The 21,348-nt window shown below is 40.7% G+C and overlaps 1 protein-coding gene across 5 annotated transcripts in view; it reads right to left on the reverse strand.

Annotated features, from left to right (window-relative positions):
* The window catches only part of LOC132886516 (triple functional domain protein-like), a 340,453-nt gene that overhangs the window by 175,891 nt on the left and 143,214 nt on the right, over nucleotides 1-21,348 (reverse strand). For all 5 annotated transcript variants that reach the window (XR_009654705.1, XM_060921223.1, XM_060921224.1 and 2 more), the window contains one exon: nucleotides 12,015-12,206. Coding sequence is in view for 4 of the 5 variants with exons in the window: in XM_060921223.1 (XP_060777206.1) it covers nucleotides 12,015-12,206 (192 nt within the window). In the remaining variant the exon portion in view is untranslated. The remainder of the gene's footprint in view (nucleotides 1-12,014; nucleotides 12,207-21,348) is intronic.

The following is a 21,348-nucleotide window of genomic DNA, read 5'->3' on the forward strand; positions in this document are numbered from 1 at the left end:
ATTAGAAAAAGACTGCGCAAGTATGGCTTATTTGGAAGGGTTACCAGAAGAAAGCCTCTTCTATCTAAAAAGAACATGGCAGCACGGCTTAGGTTTACAAAGGTGCATCTGAACAAGTCACAAGCCTTCTGGAACAATGTCCTTTGGACAGATGAGACCAAAGTGGAAACGTTTGGCCATAATGCACAGTGCTATGTTTGGTGAAAACCAAACAGAGCATATCAGCACAAACACCTCATACCAACCATCAAGCACAGTGGTGGAGGGGTGATGATTTGGGCTTGTTTTGCAGCCACAGGGCCTGGACACCTTGCAGTCATTGAGTCAACCATGAACTCCTCTGTATACCAAAGTATTCTAGAGGCAAACATGAGGCCATCTGTCCAACAGCTAAAGCTTGGCTGCAATTGGGTCATTCAACAGGACAATGATCCCAAGCACACCGGCAAATCTACAGCAGAATGGCTGAAATAGAAAAGAATCAAGGTGTTGGAATGGCCAAGTCAAAGTCCAGACTTCAACCCAACTGAAATGCTGTGGCAGGACCTTCAAGCATATGTGACCCCTCACCGAATCCAGGGACACATGTTGGCCGAAACGAATCCGAGATAATCGCAAAAGAAGCATTTTTTTTTTTTAATTTGTGATTTTTGTTTTTTTCCATCATGTGCAAGTTGAGATCTTGAAGAATGCAATCAGTATTTCAGATAATAGATTGTTTTGTTGGAATGAAGATTTAAGTCTTTTTTTTTCCGCGAATCAGCTGTATGATGCGAGTTGAGCGCATGGCTACTTAACCTGCATACAGGCGTGTGATTTCACTATGGAATGAGTTACTAAACAGAGCGCAGAGGAGCAAACACCGCGAAGCAAACAGACACTCGGTATTTACATCGGAGATAACCATTTCTAGCAAAAAAAACCGCAACCTCGTTTTCCAGATTGAATGGAATACTTGAATGATTGGATGATACACGGACCGTTCTAGGATTACATTCCATCGGAGGCATTGGTGTGTGCAAGGCGCCGTTTCTCTTTCTGATGGGGTAAGTTTATTAATCTAAGGCTGTGTGGTTATTTTTGCATGTAACGGAGAGTGTTGTGGTTTGGTTAAGCCTAGGTCATAACCGGACGTACGATTTTTTGGCCGTGTGATTTTTGGCGTTTCCCAAATCGCTGCGTTTTTTTTTTTGTTCACGGAGAAAGACGCACGTTGGCCGTAAGTTTGTCTTGCAACCTGAAAAAAACGTAAGCGCCCGTAGAGTTTGTTTGACATGACAAAGAACCTCTGCGGCCGGTCTGCGGCTCGAAAATCAGCGCATCACACGCGCGCTCTCGTGCTTTTCACACGCGCGCTCTCGTGCGTTTCATGCGCGCTCTCCGTGTGTTTCTTGCGTTTTTTGCATGTAGACCGGCCGTAGGAGCACGGTACGGCCAGTTGTGACCGAGGCTTTACATGAAACTAGTGTTGTGTTAGTTGTGTCATCATCGTGCTCTCTTTCTTTCTTACGGTGTGAGTAATTTTTCAACCACAAAACGTTAAAGTATACTTTAGGACTTATTTTTGTACTTCATAATTGTGTTGGGCATACTTTGCATGGAAGGAAAATTGATGTGGTGATCTTTGTTTACATGAAAGTAGCATCGTGCTAGCTAGTAGGGGGTAGGGCTTTCCTTAATGTCATGCAAATGAGCAGCATTATGTGCCCGCCCTACACCCAGAGTAGCTGAGATGGAAAACTTTGAGGGCGATTTTCTCCCTTTTCTGTTTTAAGAAGTATACACTTTCAAAAGGCCACAGATTCTTCAAATATTGTCAGATCTCCACATGGAAGGCATCATTGGAAAGCTTAGAAACTGTACTTTCTGAATCTGTCAATAACTCAAAATGCCCCCGGGCCGACATGTGTCCCTGGATTCTGTGATCTGCCACATATACGTATGCAGAACCATGGCCTCACTTTTTGTTTATATATGCCTTGAGACCTCAAGAATGGCACAGGAATAGTTTTAAGCATTAACAATACATCTAATATAGTAATTTTTATGATTAAAGTGATTCATATAGGTAGCGGTCTGAGTGAATGACCTTGACGTCCGTGACGTCACAGCAGGAAGTCTATCGGTCTCATTGCCATTTCCACTATACTAAAACATAGAGCTGACTCCAACTCCAATCCTCCATTTTGAGCTCATTTATCACCATGCCATGTAGATGTGTTGCTGGTGGGTGGAGCAACACGACAGAAGGTGGATTTACGTTGCATTCATGGCCCAAGAATGTTCAAACTGCAAAGATTTGGACACATTTTGCAAGAAGTTCACGGGCACATTGGGCACCTAACGAAGTGGTCTCTTCTCTGCTCTGCACATTTTACTGAAGACTTGTATGAGACCTCTGATCTGTTGAGGAGTGTTGGCTATAAGCCTGTATTGAAAGAGGGTGCAGTACCAACAATTAAAGGAAAAGAAAACTACAAGAAAAGGAAAGTATTTTATTTATTTATTTATTTTAAAAAGGAAAGTAAGTTCAGTTGCACCAGTTCTCCCAGAGTGTGAGCCAAGGGTCGTTGGTAAAACCCAGGATGGAACGGGACGTGACATATTATCGCTCAGGCAATGACCTCCCCGCGGTTGTTGCTAAAACCGGTGACATCCCGTCCCATCCCAGGTTTTAGTAATTGCCTGAGCCAAGCAGGAATGGCGGAATACTCAGTATGGAGAAAATGGAGAATGAATGGACCAGCCGTCTGATTTCTAGGCTGAATATCACTGCCATCTCGCCCTTACATGGAAGAAGCGAATGAATGGAGAACTGAATGAACAACTGAAAGTCAGATTGTTTTGAAACAATCAGCCACAAGATCAGCCTCCAAGAAGCGAGAACACAGACGGGCAAGAAGCGACTCTCAGTTGGATACAAAACAACAAAAACACCACGTTGTTTACCTGCATTTAGATTAATGCATGTAACTTGTATTGTGTGTTTAAGTTACCGGTAGAAGATTATTTAATTTGCTTCAGAATGTGATTGTCTCAGTTCATCTGATTATTTAATTCGCCTTTTACATTTTATCAGTGAAAATGCATGCATGTACATGTACGGTATGTTGCATAAGTTATAACAACTATCCTATTTTAATGAGAGTCAACCTACAATCAGTGAAGTCAAATCAGTCTTAGTTGAGCAAGTCAGTAACGCTATTTCTTACTTTCACCATAAATTTTTATTTATATGACTTTGGTCTATCGCTGTAAAAGGCCTCGTCCTTAAAACCGGTTACCGCTGTGATGTCACACACTCAGGGCTGGCTGGCTCAGCTCGAATGCCGACTTTGCAGTCGATTTTAACTCTCAAAAATATCTATTTTTTTATTCCCATTTATGCAGCATACAAGAGTCAAGGATGGAGATGCTATCCACTCAGAAATGTATTTAAAAATAAAGGTTCTGCGTATCTCCTTTAAGACAGCTGTGCATAAACAAATGCCCTCAAACATGAATGAACTGAAGCAATGTTGTAAAGAAGAGTGGGTCACAATTCCTCCACAACGATGTGAGAGACTGATAAAATCATACAGAAAACGATTGCTTCAAGTTATTGCTGCAAAAGGTGATTCTACAAGCTATTGAATCATGGGGTGTACTTACTTTTTCACAAATGGATTCTGCATTTTCACTTAATTTCTGTTCAATAAATAATGACACGGTGGAATCTGTTGTGTGTTGCTTTACACCTGAGGTTAGATTTGCATAATTTTAGGACCTGGTAAGGATCAGATGATTTTTTTTGTTATGTCTTGATTGGTAAAACCATGTAACTGGAAGAGGGTGTACTTTCTTTTTCACATGACTGTATCTGATCACGACAAAAAACAAAGATTCAGCCATCCATCTAGCTGAGACACATATGTCCAATATATGAACGCCTATCTTTTCTTCTTTTTTTCATGGGAAACAGAAGAACAAAGAGCACATCAACCTAATTATGGTGCTGACAACGAGCAATTATTGTTCAAAGAGTATGATAAAAGAGGAGACGAGTCACTCTTGCTCTCTTTTTCTCTCTTTCATCGTCTCTATCTGGAGCTTGTAACATACACCCAAAAGTGAGCTCGCTCTTTCTTTCTTTCTTTCTTTCTTTCTTTCTTTCTTTCTTTCTTTCTTTCTTTCTTTCTTTCTTTCTTTCTTCACTTTTGTACAAGCATACTCGGGCGGCACGGTGGTGTAGTGGTTAGCGCTGTCGCCTCACAGCAAGAAGGTCCGGGTTCGAGCCCCGTGGCCGGCGAGGGCCTTTCTGTGCAGAGTTTGCATGTTCTCCCCGTATCCGCGTGGGTTCCCTCCGGGTGCTCCGGTTTCCCCCACAGTCCAAAGACATGCAGGTTAGGTTAACTGGTGACTCTAAATTGACCGTAGGTGTGAATGTGGGTGTGAATGGTTGTCTATGTGTCAGCCCTGTGATGACCTGGCGACTTGTCCAGGGTGTACCCCGCCTTTCGCCCGTAGTCAGCTGGGATAGGCTCCAGCTTGCCTGCGACCCTGTAGAACAGGATAAAGCAGCTACAGATGATGAGACAAGCATACTCTTATAAGAAAATATTGTCTCTCTACATGCATAAAGGTTTATCTTAATCTCCATAATTCATAAGGGGTTTGAAGGAAAATGAATTTTATTATTGTCTTACAGGCAAGTGCAAAAGTTTACACACCCTTAATACAAAAAAGGGACGCAAATTATCCATCCAATTTACACTTCACAGATATTCCTTTAATCTGACAAAAAATGTCCAAGGTCACAACCACACAGTCAAAACAAGAAGATATTTTGCATCTTTCTTTCTGAATATGATATAAATGTTTTGGCTTGCCCACCCCTAAGGGCACGAAAGTACGAGACTTACAACTAAACATTCATTTCTTGTTTTTCAGACTGTTTTTCTGTTTGTTTTGTCTTGTTTTGGAGTTTTGTCTGGAATTTCTGACTAGTAAAAATTTAAATGTATGATAAAGTGAAGGAGGTGACTGGCGAGAAAACAAATCAGAGAGGAAGTGATTGTATTCAAGACAGAAATAGAAGGATGCTCTTTGGGGAAAATGAAATTAAATTAAGATGGCAAGAATATGTGAGTGAGTGAATTACACAATGATGAAAGAGGACTACCACCAGAACTTCCAAATCTCGATGGAGATAATATCTTAACGTCAGAAGTTAGAAGAGCCATAAAAGATTTGAAAATAGGTAAGGCAGCTGGAAGTGACAGGATAAGAACAGAAATGCTTAAAGCTCTGGATGATTTGGGCATTAATGTCATTACCAGCATGTGCAACAACATCTACAATACAGCTGTCATTACTAGGGGACATGAATGAATCAGTCTTTATAAGGCTTCCCAAAAAACCCAAGGCAACTAATTGTACAGATTATAGGACTCTGAGCCTTATGAGCCATATGCTCAAAATCATCTTATGCTTGTGCAAAAAAACATTCTCATCTCATCATCTCAAGCTGCTTTATCCTGTTCTACAGGGTCGCAGGCAAGCTGGAGCCTATCCCAGCTGACTACGAGTGAAAGGCGGGGTACACCCTGGACAAGTCGCCAGGTCATCACAGGGCTGACACATAGACACAGACAACCATTCACACCTACGGTCAATTTAGAGTCACCAGTTAACCTAACCTGCATTTGGACTGTGGGGGAAACCGGAGCACCCGGAGGAAACCCACACGGACACAACATGTAAACTCCGCACAGAAAGGACCTCGTCGGCCGCCGGGCTCGAACCCAGGACCTTCTTGCTGTGAGGCAACAGTGCTAACCACTACACCACCATGCCGCCCGGTAAAGGAACTAGAGAAGGAATTTTCAACCTGTGAACTGTGTGTGACAGATATTGGGAGATGGGCAAAGATGTGTATGGATGTTTTATAGATTATGAAAAGGCGTTTGACCGGGTACACCATATAAAACTGATGCAATGCCTTGAAGCTATTGGAATGAAAGGAAAAGATCTAAGATTAATTAGAAATTTATATTGGAAGCAACAGGCATGTATGAGAATGCAGAATGTTCTATCAGAAGAAATACTTATAAAGAGGGGATTGCATCAAGGTTGTGTCTTATCTCCTTGTTTGTTCAACTTGTACACAGAAGTGATCTTCAGAAGCATCGAAAATTGTGGAGGAATTAATATTGGTGTTACAACTATAAATAATCTTAGATATGCAGATGACACTGTGTTATTGGCAGAAAACCAGGAACAACTACAAAAAAAAATAGTAGACCAAGTTAATAAGATAGGCAAAGACCTTGTTATGAAAATAAACACAAAGAAAACAAAGACAATGGTGATCAGTAAAAAGACAGATAATCTTGAAGTAGACATACAGATGGAACCAACATTGGGCAGGTCAAGAAATTTGTGTGCCTGGGTCAACTCATAACCGCAGATGCCAAATATGAGAAGGAAATAGCAAGGAGAAAAGAAATAGCAAGAGGCGTCTTTAACAAAATGTAGGCAACCCTTACTTCACATAGAACTGGCTTAGAAACAAGAAAGAGATGATTGAAGTATTATGTTTGGTCTACACTCTCATATGGAGCCAGAACATGGACAATCGAAGAAGAAGAAACCTTTGTCACATGCACACTTCAAGCACAGTTAACCTAACTGCTTGTCTTTGGAGGAAACCAGAGCACCCGGAGGAAACCCACACAGACACGGGGAGAACATGCAAACTCCACACAGAAAGGCCCTCGCCAGCCGCTGGGTTCAAACCCAGAACCTTCTTGCTGTGAGGCGACAGTGCTAACCACTACACCACCATGCCACCCCCAATAAATAACCAAATGCAAAAAAGACTTGAGGCCTTTGAGATGTGGGCTTACAAACGTATGAATAAGAGTTCTTGGACTGAAAAAGTAACAAATGAGGATGTGCTGAAGAGGGTAGGTGCTAAGCAAATGCTTCTGAAAGTAATCAAAGAGAGAAAACTCAAGTACTTTGGTCATATAGTTAGGGCCTGTTTACACGAGGACGCTGTCAGGTAAAAACGACTAAATACTTTATCGGAAGTGCCTTTCGTCTACACGGGGACGGCGTTTCCGAGGCTGAAAAACGGAAAAAAATTGAAAACGCCTTCCAGAGTGGATAAGTTAAAAACAGCCCCCATTGCATATCCGTCTAAACTACCCAATACGCGAAACTCTGGTCGGATCTGCTCACGTCGGGTACGCGTTTACATCATACATATGTCATATACTGTACATGCCAGCCCGGGAAGTAAGAAAGTAAGTAAAAAAGTAAGAGCATGTCTGATTACATCGATCCAACGGACCTTCAAGCTGCTCTGGCAGCTTTAATAAACGTCCAGGAGTCCTTCGAACATCTATACCGAATCTGCACATATACCGTTAATGAACAGAGGCGAGTATAGTATGCTCTTACTTTTTTACTTACTTTCTTACTTACCATAGCCAGAGTAGTCAAAGTTTTCGCGGCACAGATGTGCAGATCAGACAAGACGGAAGACGTTGAGCATGCATGCAGACATAGCGGAGGTCTTTCACAGCACCACCTAGCTGCCTGGCATGCACATCCAATTGAATTCCACACATTTATGCGTCACCGTATAGACGCAGATTTCCTCCTTGAAAACAGTCGTGTAGACGCGGAAAAAAGTGAGAATGAAAACAGACTTTTGCGTTTTTGTTTCAGACCGTCCCCGTGTAAAGTGGGCCTTAGACATGACAGCTGCCATCATACTCTACTGGAAGGCCGGATAAACAGAAGGCGAGGTCGGAGCTGGCCCAGAATATCATGGGTTACGAACATCAGGGAATGGACTGGCATGACTTACACAGAGGCAGTAGAAAAAGCACAAAACTGGAAAGAATGGCGTTTCATCACATCCACATCCCACCCTCGATCAGAGCAAGGACCATGAAGAAGAAGAAGAATTAAAATGTAGATATCTGCAGTGTGAATTTTAACTGATTAACCAAATCGCAGGTAGCTGGAATTATATTTATTCCCTAGTAAAAATTTAATTGTGGATATGAGATACTTTAATGCAAGTTAAGAGATTAAAATTTAATTAATTATCGACAGCTTCAGTATGCACTTTGACTAGAAAAAGGACCATTCCAGGACTTATTTCTCACTAATAACTTACAGGGTTTTCCCGAGAAAAACTGGAAAGCGTAGCAAGGTGCAAAGACAGGGTCCAGTGGCATGCTCCCCTGGAAAGTTTTGAAATATAAGGGTTCATTTCATGGCTTCTGGTGACATCTAGAGCTGATTTTTACCAGTTCAGCATGTTGGGGAAAAGGCTGTATTTTACTTATCATTTTACTGAATTCCCACCTTAAAAACATAAAAAAAGCAAAGTCAATATAATACCCACTTGCATCTCACAAGCAGTGTCCTGTTCCAAAGGAGACTGCAGTTTATTTCACATCAAAGTGAATGGTGATGCAACATGGCATGAGTTGTTCAAAATACTGATCATTAAATTTTGGCAATAGTGCGGATGGCATATTTGGCAACGGTGCGGAAATCGAGACGACTGCAGTCAGGACAATCTCTCTTAAATGATTAAAAATTGATTTTATATCAGCAGATTGCATTACATTCAAAAACTGAAACATGCAGGCATCACAGATCCATATAATTTACCCACGAATGTATTTATTTATTATTTATTCTGCACACTGTTCTCTCTCTCTCTCTCTCTGTACGTTCACCATTTCAGATGAGTAAAATGCAGAGGAAGAATTTCGCTATGCTTGAGTTTACATTACACTAAAAAAAAAATTTAAGGCTTGTTCTTCTTCATTTACCCACAAATGTTTTTATTCCACTTGAAAAGTGCTTGGCAAACCAGCTACCGGATTGGGGACATGACAACATTCTGAACTATTTCATATCTGGGACTTCTAAACATACTGGAGATGCTAAAGGCTTACAGAAGTACACATGCCTACCAATATTTCAAGGCAGGTTTCATGCTGGAATGTTATGGGAAATTCCCGATAAAGAAAAATACCTTATTATGACAAAGGTAAGCTCAAATATGGACTTCTAATAGTAATAAACAAGCCAGGCCCTAGAGCTAGCATATTTTATAGTGTTTAGCCATCTACATTATCAGTACAAAACAAACATGCTGCTAGTCTCGCCAAGCATGAGGTCTAATAAAATATATTGCACATCTGGATATCCGCAGTTATGACGCCGTCACGTAAAAGCGACCACGATGCAAGAAATATTGTAAACAAGAAAATCTGAGCAGAAAGAGAGGAAAAAAAGCAGAATTTTACCACAAAATCCTAGCATATGTAAGTAGATGAGACATTAGGGTGGTCCCAAAATTTTTTTTTTAGGATTTTGTTACGACCACCTTACCTTTTTTTTTTACATTGCCTAAAAGAAGTTATTGTGCGAAATTTGGTTAAGATTGAACAATGTTTAGAGGTGCCACAAAGCCATTAAAGTTTTCACTCAAGACACAATATAAAATAATGTGGCTTATTAACTGTTTCATATTAATACAAACAATACAGTAATATAACTTCCTGTGTTCAAAGTAACAATAGCTATTACTTGTCTGTGATTTTCTAAACCCTTCGGTATTATGGTATCTTGTGGAGATAAAAGAACACACTAAGGACTTCCCGAGCAGAAGGAAGCTTTCTCCCAGACAGTTCCTTGGAAGTGGGACCAATTAACCAAACATAATTGTCCTTTCTGGTGTTGTGCTTTGCACCACCGGTACTACTTGTATTACTGTTGCTAGCCATCTGAAAAACATAGAAAGAAAAACATTCACAACTTCATCAGCATATTACAATCAGTGCTCGTTGTTTAAGAACCCCTTAGTGCATGAAAGTTAACCTTCTATCAGTCGATAAACTCTTCCTGCCTCTTCTTTTTCATAGAAGTGGCATATTCCCTCTAGAACTGTGACTTTTTGGGGGTTTGAGATCTTCTCTGCAACAGTCTATGCACCAACTAATGTTAATGGCTTAATCTGATTTGCAACCTCGTGTGGCACCTCTAAATATTAACCAATTTTTCTGAAATTTTGCTTGTTGCCTTCTTTTAGCCTATGTAAAAAAATGGTAGGGTGGTCGGAATGTTTTAGTAAAAAAAAAAATGTTCCCATACATTTCGGGACCACCCTATGAGACATACATTGATGACATATGATGGCATACAGTTTGTGAATTTTTTTTCCCCAGATGTTTGCCAGGCAGCAGTAAGGAAACAGCGAGGTGGTAAAAAAAAAAAAGTGTGTGACTGCTACTTAAAAACCAATTGGTTTCTATTGCCTCACAAGTCCAGTTCATGTCGACATTTGTCTTTCACAACTTGCCTCTTTTCCCCTTCAGAGTATTAGCGTTTTTATTTATTTATTTTAGTTAAGATGTATCACAAATCTTAGCAACTTTGAATCTTCAAGTTTTCTGCTTGCCTGATGTTAGTTCAGTATATGTCAGTGTCAGTGGCGGCTGGTAGTCTTTCAAACAGGGGAGGCTGGTCGGTTACGATATTTCCAGATTTTAAAAGAAAAAACATCAATTTTGCCCATACTCTTGCCTCTGATCTGGCTGATTGTTGGCAGGGTCACAAACTGTGAAATAACAGGTTCTTTTGGCCCATTAGCCTACTGTCCAATATACATGATGGTGGTGTTGGGGGGGGGGTATATTTTAACATTTTATATTTTAAAATTGTGGCATGTTGTTTGAAAGCAGCTCTTTGTCAGGAACCTCAGCAGTAGAGCTGGGTGCCACACATTTCATTCAGTGACACTTTCCCTATATTTTACTTATTTTGACTGAGAAATGTTTTATTGACAATTTTGATAACCCTTCACTTTTAATCCAGGTCTGTATTGTGAAATGTTCTCGGCTGTGTTTTTGTTTAAAAATGTTTTCCAAATTGTAGCTGTGTTTAATTCATATCCAGAAAAATATATATTCCAATATAATATACTCAGCATAAACATTTTAAATAGATTCCATATTTTTGGTCCATCCATGACATATTACTAAAGTAGCCTATTTACTGTTGTTGATGTGGGTCACTTGCTGTTAGCCAATTCACTTTCTCGTAGCAGGAGAGCTGAAAGGAACGAGTATTATTCCCGACCTTTTTCACCAAGTCAGTTTGAGGCGTTGGTCTCTTTAATTTTATTTTTTTCCTCGAAAGGAAGACTGGCAAATGGCTTCGCCAAAACTAAATCAGCAATGCTTGGCATCCGTGCGCAGCTTTCTTGCTAGCTGACTAGCCCCCTCAAGTTCAAGTTCAGTCACTCAAATAAACGAAATTTCTGGAACTAAGATAGCAAACCTGACAAAACTATATTTACACTTTATTTACAATGAAAATATATACAAGCTAAAAAAGCTGGTAGAAACCGTATGTAATGAATGAAATCGAAATGTAACCCGATCTCTTACAATACACCACAGCACTTGCGAATCCGCATGCGACTGAACTGAAATTCACCGCTGCCTGTCTATAGTTGAAACGAGCTGTCAATCAAAGAAAATATCCAGCCGCTTTCACCAATCACCAGTCTCCTCGCGGAACCTGCCATGTCCCTCCCATGTGAGGCTGGGAGTCCGTAGGCGGGCATTTTCACAGTATTTATCCAATAACCGTCTTGCATTTTGAGATTGAAAAGCGCAGAGCTCCCAAATGCTGTTGAAGTGCACTGAGGCTGGGAGTCCGTGGGAGTCCGTAGGCGGGCGTTTTCGCAGTATTTGTCCAATAATCGTCTTGCATTTTGAGATTGAAAAGCGCAGAGCTCCCAAATGCCACTGAAGTGCACTGAGGCTGGGCTGCATCGTGCTGTCACGAGGGGGAGAAACTCACGCACACATTAAAGTTATAAGGGCATTTTTAGAGGAGGCTGAGCCTCCCTCGTTGTCTTAGAGCAATCGCCCGTGGTCAGTGGTGCACTGAAAATCCCGATAACTCATTATGTCAATGTGTATTTGTGCTACCTGGTCTGCTTTCTGGTGGAAGCTGGCCGACATCTCCAGCATGGCACTTCTCTCATCCAGCGCTGAAGCGAAGGCCTTCCACTCTCGTTCGAGCTGTGCTGAGAGCTGCTGGATCTGCATTGCAGCGTAGTGCCCACCCTCCAGAAGCCGCTTGCCCACTGCTACGATGCGGCTAATGTTCACATACACATTCTGCACAGAAACACAAGACACACACCCTACTAAATTCCAGCAAGATTTTTTGTTGTTGTTGTTCTCATAGCTTTTATAAAGGTAGAAAAGTCTTTGTGCTGTTGCCCAGACAGCCAAACATCAACCATCTTAGGTGCATTGCACATGTGTACAGAATGAGCAACGATTCTATACACAAGCAGGTGCTCTTCGATAAGAGAAGGAGTTGGAGGAAGTTAGAAGAACTACTGGGGATGGGCAGGCAACAAGCCCTGAGAGTCAAGATGGACAAAAAGGACTTGATGCAGCTGTTCGAGCAGAGGTTTCCCCACCCCAAACGTTTACAGAGTGTCGTTAAAAGTAGAGGTGGTGCAACACAGTGGTAAACATGCCCCTGTCCCAACTTTTTTGAAACCTGTTGCTAACATCAAATTCAAAATAAGCATATATTTTTCAAAAAAAAAAAAAAAACAATACATTTTCTCAGTTTCAACATTTGATATATTGTCTTTGTACTATTTTCGATGAAATATAGGGTTTCCATGATATGCAAATGATCACATTCTGTTTTTATTTACAGTTTACACAGCATCCCAACTTTTTTTGGAATTGGGGTTGTAAAATGTGAAATAATAAATACCTGCTGCTTGTCACACTTACTGAAATGCTCAGATGCTAAATCCTTTTGGCTCACTGTGTGTGCATGCGAGGTGAATCATCATGTGAATGCAACTCCATAGTTTGGTGGTAGCCTTTTAATTTTTTTATTCTTTTTTCAAAATTGGGAAAGCTATGAATATTCAATAATCTAATACTTAGCAATACATTTCTGTTGAAAAAAAATGTTTAACTACTTCTAAGCTAATTGAAGCAAATCGCTTTGATAGTTGTGTTTTGAAATGAGAAAACGTTCATCTTGTAAACTAATTATTCAAAACTACAGTGATGCTTGAAAGTTTGTGAAACCTTTAGAATTTTCTATATTTCTGCATAAATATGACCTAAAACCTCATCAGATTTTACACAAGTCCTAAAAGTAGATAAAGAGAACCCAGTTAAACAAATGAGACAAAAATATTATACTTGGTCATTTATTTATTGAGGAAAATGATCCAATATTACATACCTGTGAGTGGCAAAAGTATGTGAACCTTTGCTTTCAGTATCTGGTGTGACCCCCTTGTGCAGCAATAACTGCAACTAAACGTTTGCGGTAACTGTTGATCAGTCCTGCACACCGGCTTGGAGGAATTTTAGCCCATTCCTCCGTACAGAACGGCTTCAACTCTGGGATGTTAGTGGGTTTCCTTACATGAACTGCTCGCTTCAGGTCCTTCCATAACATTTCGATTGGATTAAGGTCAGGACTTTGACTTGGCCATTCCAAAACATTAACTTTATTCTTCTTTAACCATTCTTTGGTAGAACGACTTGTATGCTTAGGGTCGTTGTCTTGCTGCATGACCCACCTTCTCTTGAGATTCAGTTCATGGACAGATGTCCTGACATTTTCCTTTAGAATTCGCTGGTAGAATTCAGAATTCATTGTTCCATCAATGATGGCAAGCCGTCCTGGCCCAGATGCAGCAAAACAGGCCCAAACCATGATACTACCACCACCATGTTTCACAGATGGGATAAGGTTCTTATGCTGGAATGCAGTGTTTTCCTTTCTCCAAACATAACGCTTCTCATTTAAACCAAAAAGTTCTATTTTAGTCTCATCTGTCCAAAAAACATTTTTCCAATAGCCTTCTGGCTTGTCCACATGATCTTTAGCAAACTGCAGATGAGCAGCAATGTTCTTTTTGGAAAGCAGTGGCTTTCTCCTTGCAATCCTGCCATGCACACCATTGCTGTTCAGTGTTCTCCTGATGGTGGACTCATGAACATTAGCCAATGTGAGAGAGGTCTTCAGTTACTTAGAAGTTACCCTGGGGTCGTTTGTGACCTCGCCGACTATTATACGCCTTGCTCTTGGAGTGATCTTTGTTGGTCGACCACTCCTGGGGAGGGTAATGATGGTCTTGAATTTCCTCCATTTGTACACAATCTGTTTGACTGTGGATTGGTGGAGTCCAAACTCTTTAGAGATGGTTTTGTAACCTTTTCCAGCCTGATGAGCATCAACAACGCTTTTTCTGAGGTCCTCAGAAATCTCCTTTGTTCGTGCCATGATACACTTTCAAAAACGTGTTGTGAAGATCAGACTTTGATAGAGCCCTGTTTTTTTTAAATAAAACAGGGTGCCTACTCACACCTGATTGTCATCCCATTGATTGAAAACATCTGACTCTAATTTCACCTTCAAATTAACTGCTAATCCTAGATGTTCACATACTTTTGCCACTCACAGATATGTAATATTGGATCATTTTCCTCAATAAATAAATGAACAAGTATAATATTTTTGTCTCATTTGTTTAACTGGGTTCTCTTTATCTACTTTTAGGACTTGTGTGAAAATCTGATGTTGTTTTAGGTCATATTTATGCAGAAATATAGAAAATTCGAAAGGGCTCACAAACTTTCAAGCACCACTGTATGTTTAGGCATTTGTACCTGTAGAAAACCTATCGAGCTGTCACACAAACTAACAACTTTTTGGCCAAAATATCAGAAGATATTGTTTTCTGACAGGGCAGATAAGATCGAAAACTTACAAAATAAGTTCTGTTCTCACAGTCCTACAGACAAATGCTTACAAATTGAAATATTGGCAGCAGCGTAGTGTAACATAAGGCATTACTAGACTTAAAGTCAAAGTTCCTCTCATGCCAGAATCTGGTCTTCCCAGGCAGTCTCCTGTCCCAGTACTAACCAAGTCTTTAAGGCATATGGGTGCAATGCCGATCTCCGTTTCGATAGCCCTCGTCCTCTCGCCTATACACCTAGGGTTATGGGGTGGGGGCCTAGTCCTCTGGTAACCGCAAGAGTTTGATGTCCCCACTTGCATCTACAGTGCTCAGCGTAAATGAGTACACCCCCTTTGAAAAGTAACATTTTAAACAATATCTCAATGAACACAAACAATTTCCAAAATGTTGAAAAGACAAAGTTTAATATAACATCTGTTTAACTTATAACATGAAAGTAAGGTTTAGAATATAACTTAGATTACATATTTTTCAGTTTTACTCAAATTAGGGTGGTGCAAAAATGAGTACACCCCACAACAAAAACTACTACGTCTAGTACTTTGTATGGCCTCCATGATTTTTAATGACAGCACCAAGTCTTCTAGGCATGGAATGAACAAGTTGGCGACATATTGAAACATCAATCTTTTTCCATTCTTCAACAATGACCTCTTTTAGTGACTGGATGCTGGATGGAGAGTGATGCTCAACTTGTCTCTTCAGAATTCCCCATAGGTGTTCGATTGGGTTCAGATCAGGAGACACTTGGCCACTGAATCACTTTCACCCTGTTCTTCTTCAGAAATCCAACAGTGGCCTTAGATGTGTGTTTAGTCATGTTGGAAAAGTGCACAATGACCAAGGGCATGGAGTGATGGTAGCATCTTCTCTTTCAGTATAGAGCAATACATCTGTGAATTCATGATGCCATCAATGAAATGCAGCTCCCCGACACCAGCAGCACTCATGCAGCCCCACATAAGGACACTGCCACCACCATGTTTCACTGTAGGCACCATGCATTTTTCTTTGTATTCCTCACCTTTGCGACACCATACAGTTTTGAAGCCATCGGTTCCAAAAACATTTATCTTGGTCTCATCACTCCAGAATATAGAGTCCCAGTAGTCTTCATCTTTGTCAGCATGGGCCCTGGCAAACTCGAGGTGGGCTTTTTTGTGCCTGGGCTTTAGGAGAAGCTTCTTTCGTGGACGGCATCCATGCATGCCATTCCTCTGCAGTGTACGCCGTATTGTATCACGGGAAATAGTCAGCCCAGTTTGGCTTTCTATTTCTTTAGATAACTGCAGTGAACTTGCATGCCGATTTTCTTCAACCCTTCTCATCAGAAGATGTTCCTGTCGAGGTGTTAACTTCCGTGGACGACCTGAAGTCTCTGTGAGATGGTTGCAGTTCCATCTTTGTTAAATTTTTGTACCACTTTTGCTACAGTATTCTGACTGATAAGTAAAGCTTTGCTGATCTTCTTATAGCCTTCACCTTTGTGGTGTAAAGAAATTCTTTTCTTTGGGGAATTCTGAAGAGACAAGTTGAGCATCACTCTCCAGCCAGCATCCAGTCACTAAAAGAGGTCATTGTTGAAGAATGCAAAAAGATTGATGTTGCAAAATGTCGCCAACTTGTTCATTCCATGCTTAGAAGATTTGGTGCTGTCATTAAAAATCATGGAGGCCATACAAAGTACTAGATATAGTAGTTTTTGTTGTGGGGTGTACTCATTTTTGCACCACCCTAATTTGAGTAAAACTGAAAAATGTGTAATCTAAGTTATATTATTAACCTTACTTTCACGTTATAAGGCCGAATCCCATTTCACCCCTTGGACCAACCCCTTGGCCCTTCCCCTCCATTTTGCGCGTTCACGTGAAGGGGTAGGGGTATCCCAATCCCAGTTAATGCGGAGGGGTAGGGGAAGGGGGAGGGCTTCTGTACCCCTCCAAACGGAGATTTTCCTGGAGCTGACTCCGAACGAAGGGGTTTGAGTGATTTCCCACAATGCCATGCGGATTTCAGCGAGATTTCATGCGGATTTCAGAAAGATGGCGGTTCCCGCGGCGAAAGATTGTCATAAATGTATTTTCTCCATTATTTACGTGTTTTAAGTTGTTATCCAGAGGGGAAACGCCGCTTGATTCGCTTTCGAGCTGAGAATGAGCAGCGATTTCTGAAATCCAAGCTGCTGCTAAAAAGCTTTGGGAGTGAGTATTGTTTTCGGTTGCTTTACTGCGTATGTTTTGTTCTGTTATTCTCGCTTTTATTGTTTACATGAGTGTTCTGACACCTCATTCTGTCGGATGTGGTGCACGAAGCGCCAAAGATATCCCATTCAGTGGTGTTAGTTAACAAATCACACCCTGCCAGCAGAGATTTCTGGTTCTGGCTCTGACTGTAGCGGCTGGTCGCAGCCAATGACGCATTTGGTCGCGTTTTGCTAACGTAAACGCTGACGGAGGTACGCGATGACGTATGCGATCGTTGAAGGGCTATCCCAATACGTAAGGGTTGAATTTCAAGCCCTATCCCTTGTAGCTCAGTTTCAAGGGGAAGGGCCAAGGGGAAGGCGGAGGGGAAGGGGTAGGGGTAGAAATTAGAATTGGGATTGGGCCTAAGTTAAACAGATGTTATACTAAACTTTGTCTTTTCAACATTTTGGAAATTGTTTGTGTTCATTGAGACATTGTTTAAAATCTTACTTTTCAAAGGGGGTGTACTCATTTACGCTGAGCACTGTATATTGCAGCGTGCCTTGCTATACGGTAGTAGGTACCATTTTTATGATGGTCTTTGGTATGACCCGACCATGAGTAAAACTTGCAATCTCCCGGTCGAGAGGCGGGCACGCTAACCACTAGGCCAACTTGCGGTTTACTAGACTTAAAAGGAGGCATGATTGTTTTCTCTATAACGTGCTCAACTATTTATTTCCTAACAAATGACCATCGAGAGAACAGGGCAGAGGAAATCAGGTGAGCAGACTATCAATTTTCGAATACGTCAAGCATCTCCCTCGAGGCTAGTTAATAACAACATGGGAATTAGCAGGAGCTTTGACTTGCAGGAGCTCCTGTGATGAGATGAAGATGCTTGAGCAGAACTTTAACCATGTCACCATCGTGTTCTGATGGACAACAACAAAAAACACGCTTTCAAATATTCAACACTCTCAGAAAAAAGTCTCTCCTCAAGGATACTTTAAACAGGCAAAGGTTTGATTTCTGAAGAACAAATAAAAAAAAGAAAAAGAAATAACCCTTTAATTAGAGATACAGGTTCCTTTCCTCGACTCAAAATGTAATTGGACAGCTTACAAACAGCTAAGAACTTTCTATCATGAATGTCCCTGGTTTCAGACTGTTCTCTGATGAAGTTTTAACCAGGCTTTGGAGCATTTATACATTTCCTTGTTCTGTTTTTGAACGGAAGAATGCACCATTTGTTTGTTTTTTCTCAGTTGTAGAAATGTGTTTGTTTTGACGAGCTACAGTACCTATAAGAATACTTTCCAGCAAATGAAAAGGTGTTTGGGTTCTTCATTTAAAAAAGTCTAATGCAATAATTGTTAAGAAAAGAACTTTCAGGAAAAAAAAAACACCGCAAACTCAAATGTTTACATGTTCTTCAGAGTTAGTCAGAATTTTAATGACGTATACTATAATAAGAAAAGACCATATTTGACTTGCCAGCTGTTGTTCCACCTTAACCTCTAAAATAAGGATTCTTTCTCACACTCGCATACACTCAGACAAAGACTGAAGGAGAACAGCTGTAACCACAGCTCCTTCTGGGTTCTACCACATCTGATGTATCACAGGTCTTTAAGAAGTTCAGGTTATTTGTTTATAATTCCTAAACACACACCAACATTGCTTGTAAGAAAACTGTAGTGTGTGTGTGTGTGGGGGGGGGGGAACGACAGAATTTCACCACAAAAACCGACATGTTGACAGGATGGCTCCATGCTAACAGCATAAATGATTAAAGGGATCCTCCAGTGGATTTATTCTCAAACTTATTTTAAGCAGTTACACATTTTAAAAATCAAACTTTCATTTTCCAAGACCAAATAGTCTCATCTCATTATCTCTAGCCGCATTATCCTTCTACAGGGTCGCAGGCAAGCTGGAGCCTATCCCAGCTGACTATGGGCGAAAGGCGGGGTACACCCTGGACAAGTCGCCAGGTCATCACAGGGCTGACACATAGACAACCATTCACACTCACATTCACACCTACGGTCAATTTAGAGTCACCAGTTAACCTAACCTGCATGTCTTTGGACTGTGGGGGAAACCGGAGCACCCGGAGGAAACCCACGCGGACACGGGGAGAACATGCAAACTCCACACAGAAAGGCCCTCGCCGGCCCCGGGGCTCGAACCCAGGACCTTCTTGCTGTGAGGCGACAGCGCTAACCACTACACCACCGTGCTGCCCTAGACCAAATAGTGTTCGAGAAAAATGAATTTTCTTTAAAATGCCAGATGGGCTTCCTGTGGTTGTGATGTATGCGATGATGTCAGGTAGTGGTCGCTTGGAGCAACTTGGCTGTTTATATTCTCTGTTTACATCATAGTTTTGCTCATTTTACAAGTATTTAACCAAACTTATCAGTTTTTAAATAAAGTATGCCTCATTGTATAGCATATAAATGCCACAATGATGCTAAAAAGAAAGCACAAGGCGGAACTAGACTGCATTTCCACAGAGAAAATGCAAAGTGGGCTTGATCAGCTGTGACAAAGTGTCACCGACAGAGACTGGATCAGACATGAGATTTTGCACTGCAAAACCTTTTTTTAACATAATCTACAGAAAGTGTGTGTGGCAATATGTGTATAGTATGTGTGTGTGTCATGTGAATGGCCGCGCGCTCTAAAACCTCGGTTTAAAATGGCTCAATTCACAGAGCAACATGACACGTCACGCTCTAAAACCTTTTTTACATGATCGACAGCTGGTGCTGGAGAGATTAACAGAGAGAGAGTGTGGCATGGTTTAAAAGAAATTTTAGAGCGTGAAGTGCGCAGCATGACATGACACCAAGTTTTTCTTCCAAAACTCCATTCACTTGAATGGGGGTAAAAATGAATGGAAGTGAATGGGGGAAAAGGGGATGAGCAAAAAGAAAGGAAAAGACGAGTGCAGGGCTCAGATCAAGGGATGGACATGTGGGGGGGGGCTTGACCTGAGGCATCATGTGAAGTTTCAGGAAGGTAGGTCACTCGGTTCAAAAAACTGTCAGAGAGTGAAAGTTTTTCTCCCGAAGCTCCATTCATTTTCAGTGGGGTAAAAATGAATGGAAGTGAATGGGGGGAAAGGGGTGAGTGAAAAGAAAGGAAAAGATGAGTGCAGGTCAGAACCAATTGCATGTATGTGTCGGGGGAGTTGGTCTGAGGTATCACATGAAGTTTGGTGCATCTCCGATGAAGCATGTCCAAGCACGACAGTTTGATTCGTGAGCCCCATTCATTCTCAATGGGGGAAAAAAAAGACATGAAAACGACAAGAACGAGAAAATGGGTGCATCGATCCAAAAGCTGTATACAAGTGCACTACACCGATTCAGGACACTGTAGATCATGTAAACAAAGATTTTAGAGTGCGAAGTGTCATGTCATGCTGCGAGTTGAGCCATTTTAGAGCACACACACACACACAAAAAAAAAAAAAATCTGTAGATCATGTAAAAAAGATTTTGCAGCACGAGGTCTCATGTCTTATCCGGTTTCTGCTGTTGACACTTTGACATAGCTGATCAAGCACACTTTGAATTTTCTTTGTGGAAATGCAGTCTAGTTCCAGCTTGTGCTTTCTTTTTAGCATCATTGTGCCATTTATATGCAACACAATGAGGCATACTTACTTAAAAACTGATAAATTTGGTAAAATACTTGTAAAACTAGCAAAACTACGATGTAAACAGAGAATATAAACAGTTGAGCTGCTCCAAGCGACCACTACCTGATGTCATTGCATACATCACCACCACAGGAAGCCCATCTGACAATTTAAAGAAAATTAATTTTTTCTCAAACGCTATTTGGTTTCGGAAAATGAAAGTTTGTTTTTTGAAATCTACTTCTAATTTTACATCAAATAAGTTTGAGAATAAATCTGCTGCTGGATCCTTTCAAAAAATAGGACTCGAATATAACTGTGTACTGTACATCATAATTTTTTATAAAATTCAAATAAGTTCCTTTATCTTTCAAAGAAAAACAAATTTTCAGGGAAAATATAATGAAATACTGCAAAAACTGGTGACCTGTCCAATTTTTATTTAAGTATAAATTTCTGAATAATTGTTTTTCTTTGTAATTTACTGACAGTGGGGAAAATAAGTATTTGATACACTGCTGATTTTTAAAGTTTTCCCACTTACAAAGAATGGAGAGGTCTGTAATTTTTTATCGTTGGTACACTTCAACTGTGAGAGACAGAATCTAAAAAAAAAATCCAGAAAATCACATTGTATGATTTTTAAATAATTAATTTGCATTTTA

This window comes from Neoarius graeffei, chromosome 5 (genome assembly GCF_027579695.1).
Source record: "Neoarius graeffei isolate fNeoGra1 chromosome 5, fNeoGra1.pri, whole genome shotgun sequence".
NCBI lineage: Eukaryota > Metazoa > Chordata > Actinopteri > Siluriformes > Ariidae > Neoarius > Neoarius graeffei.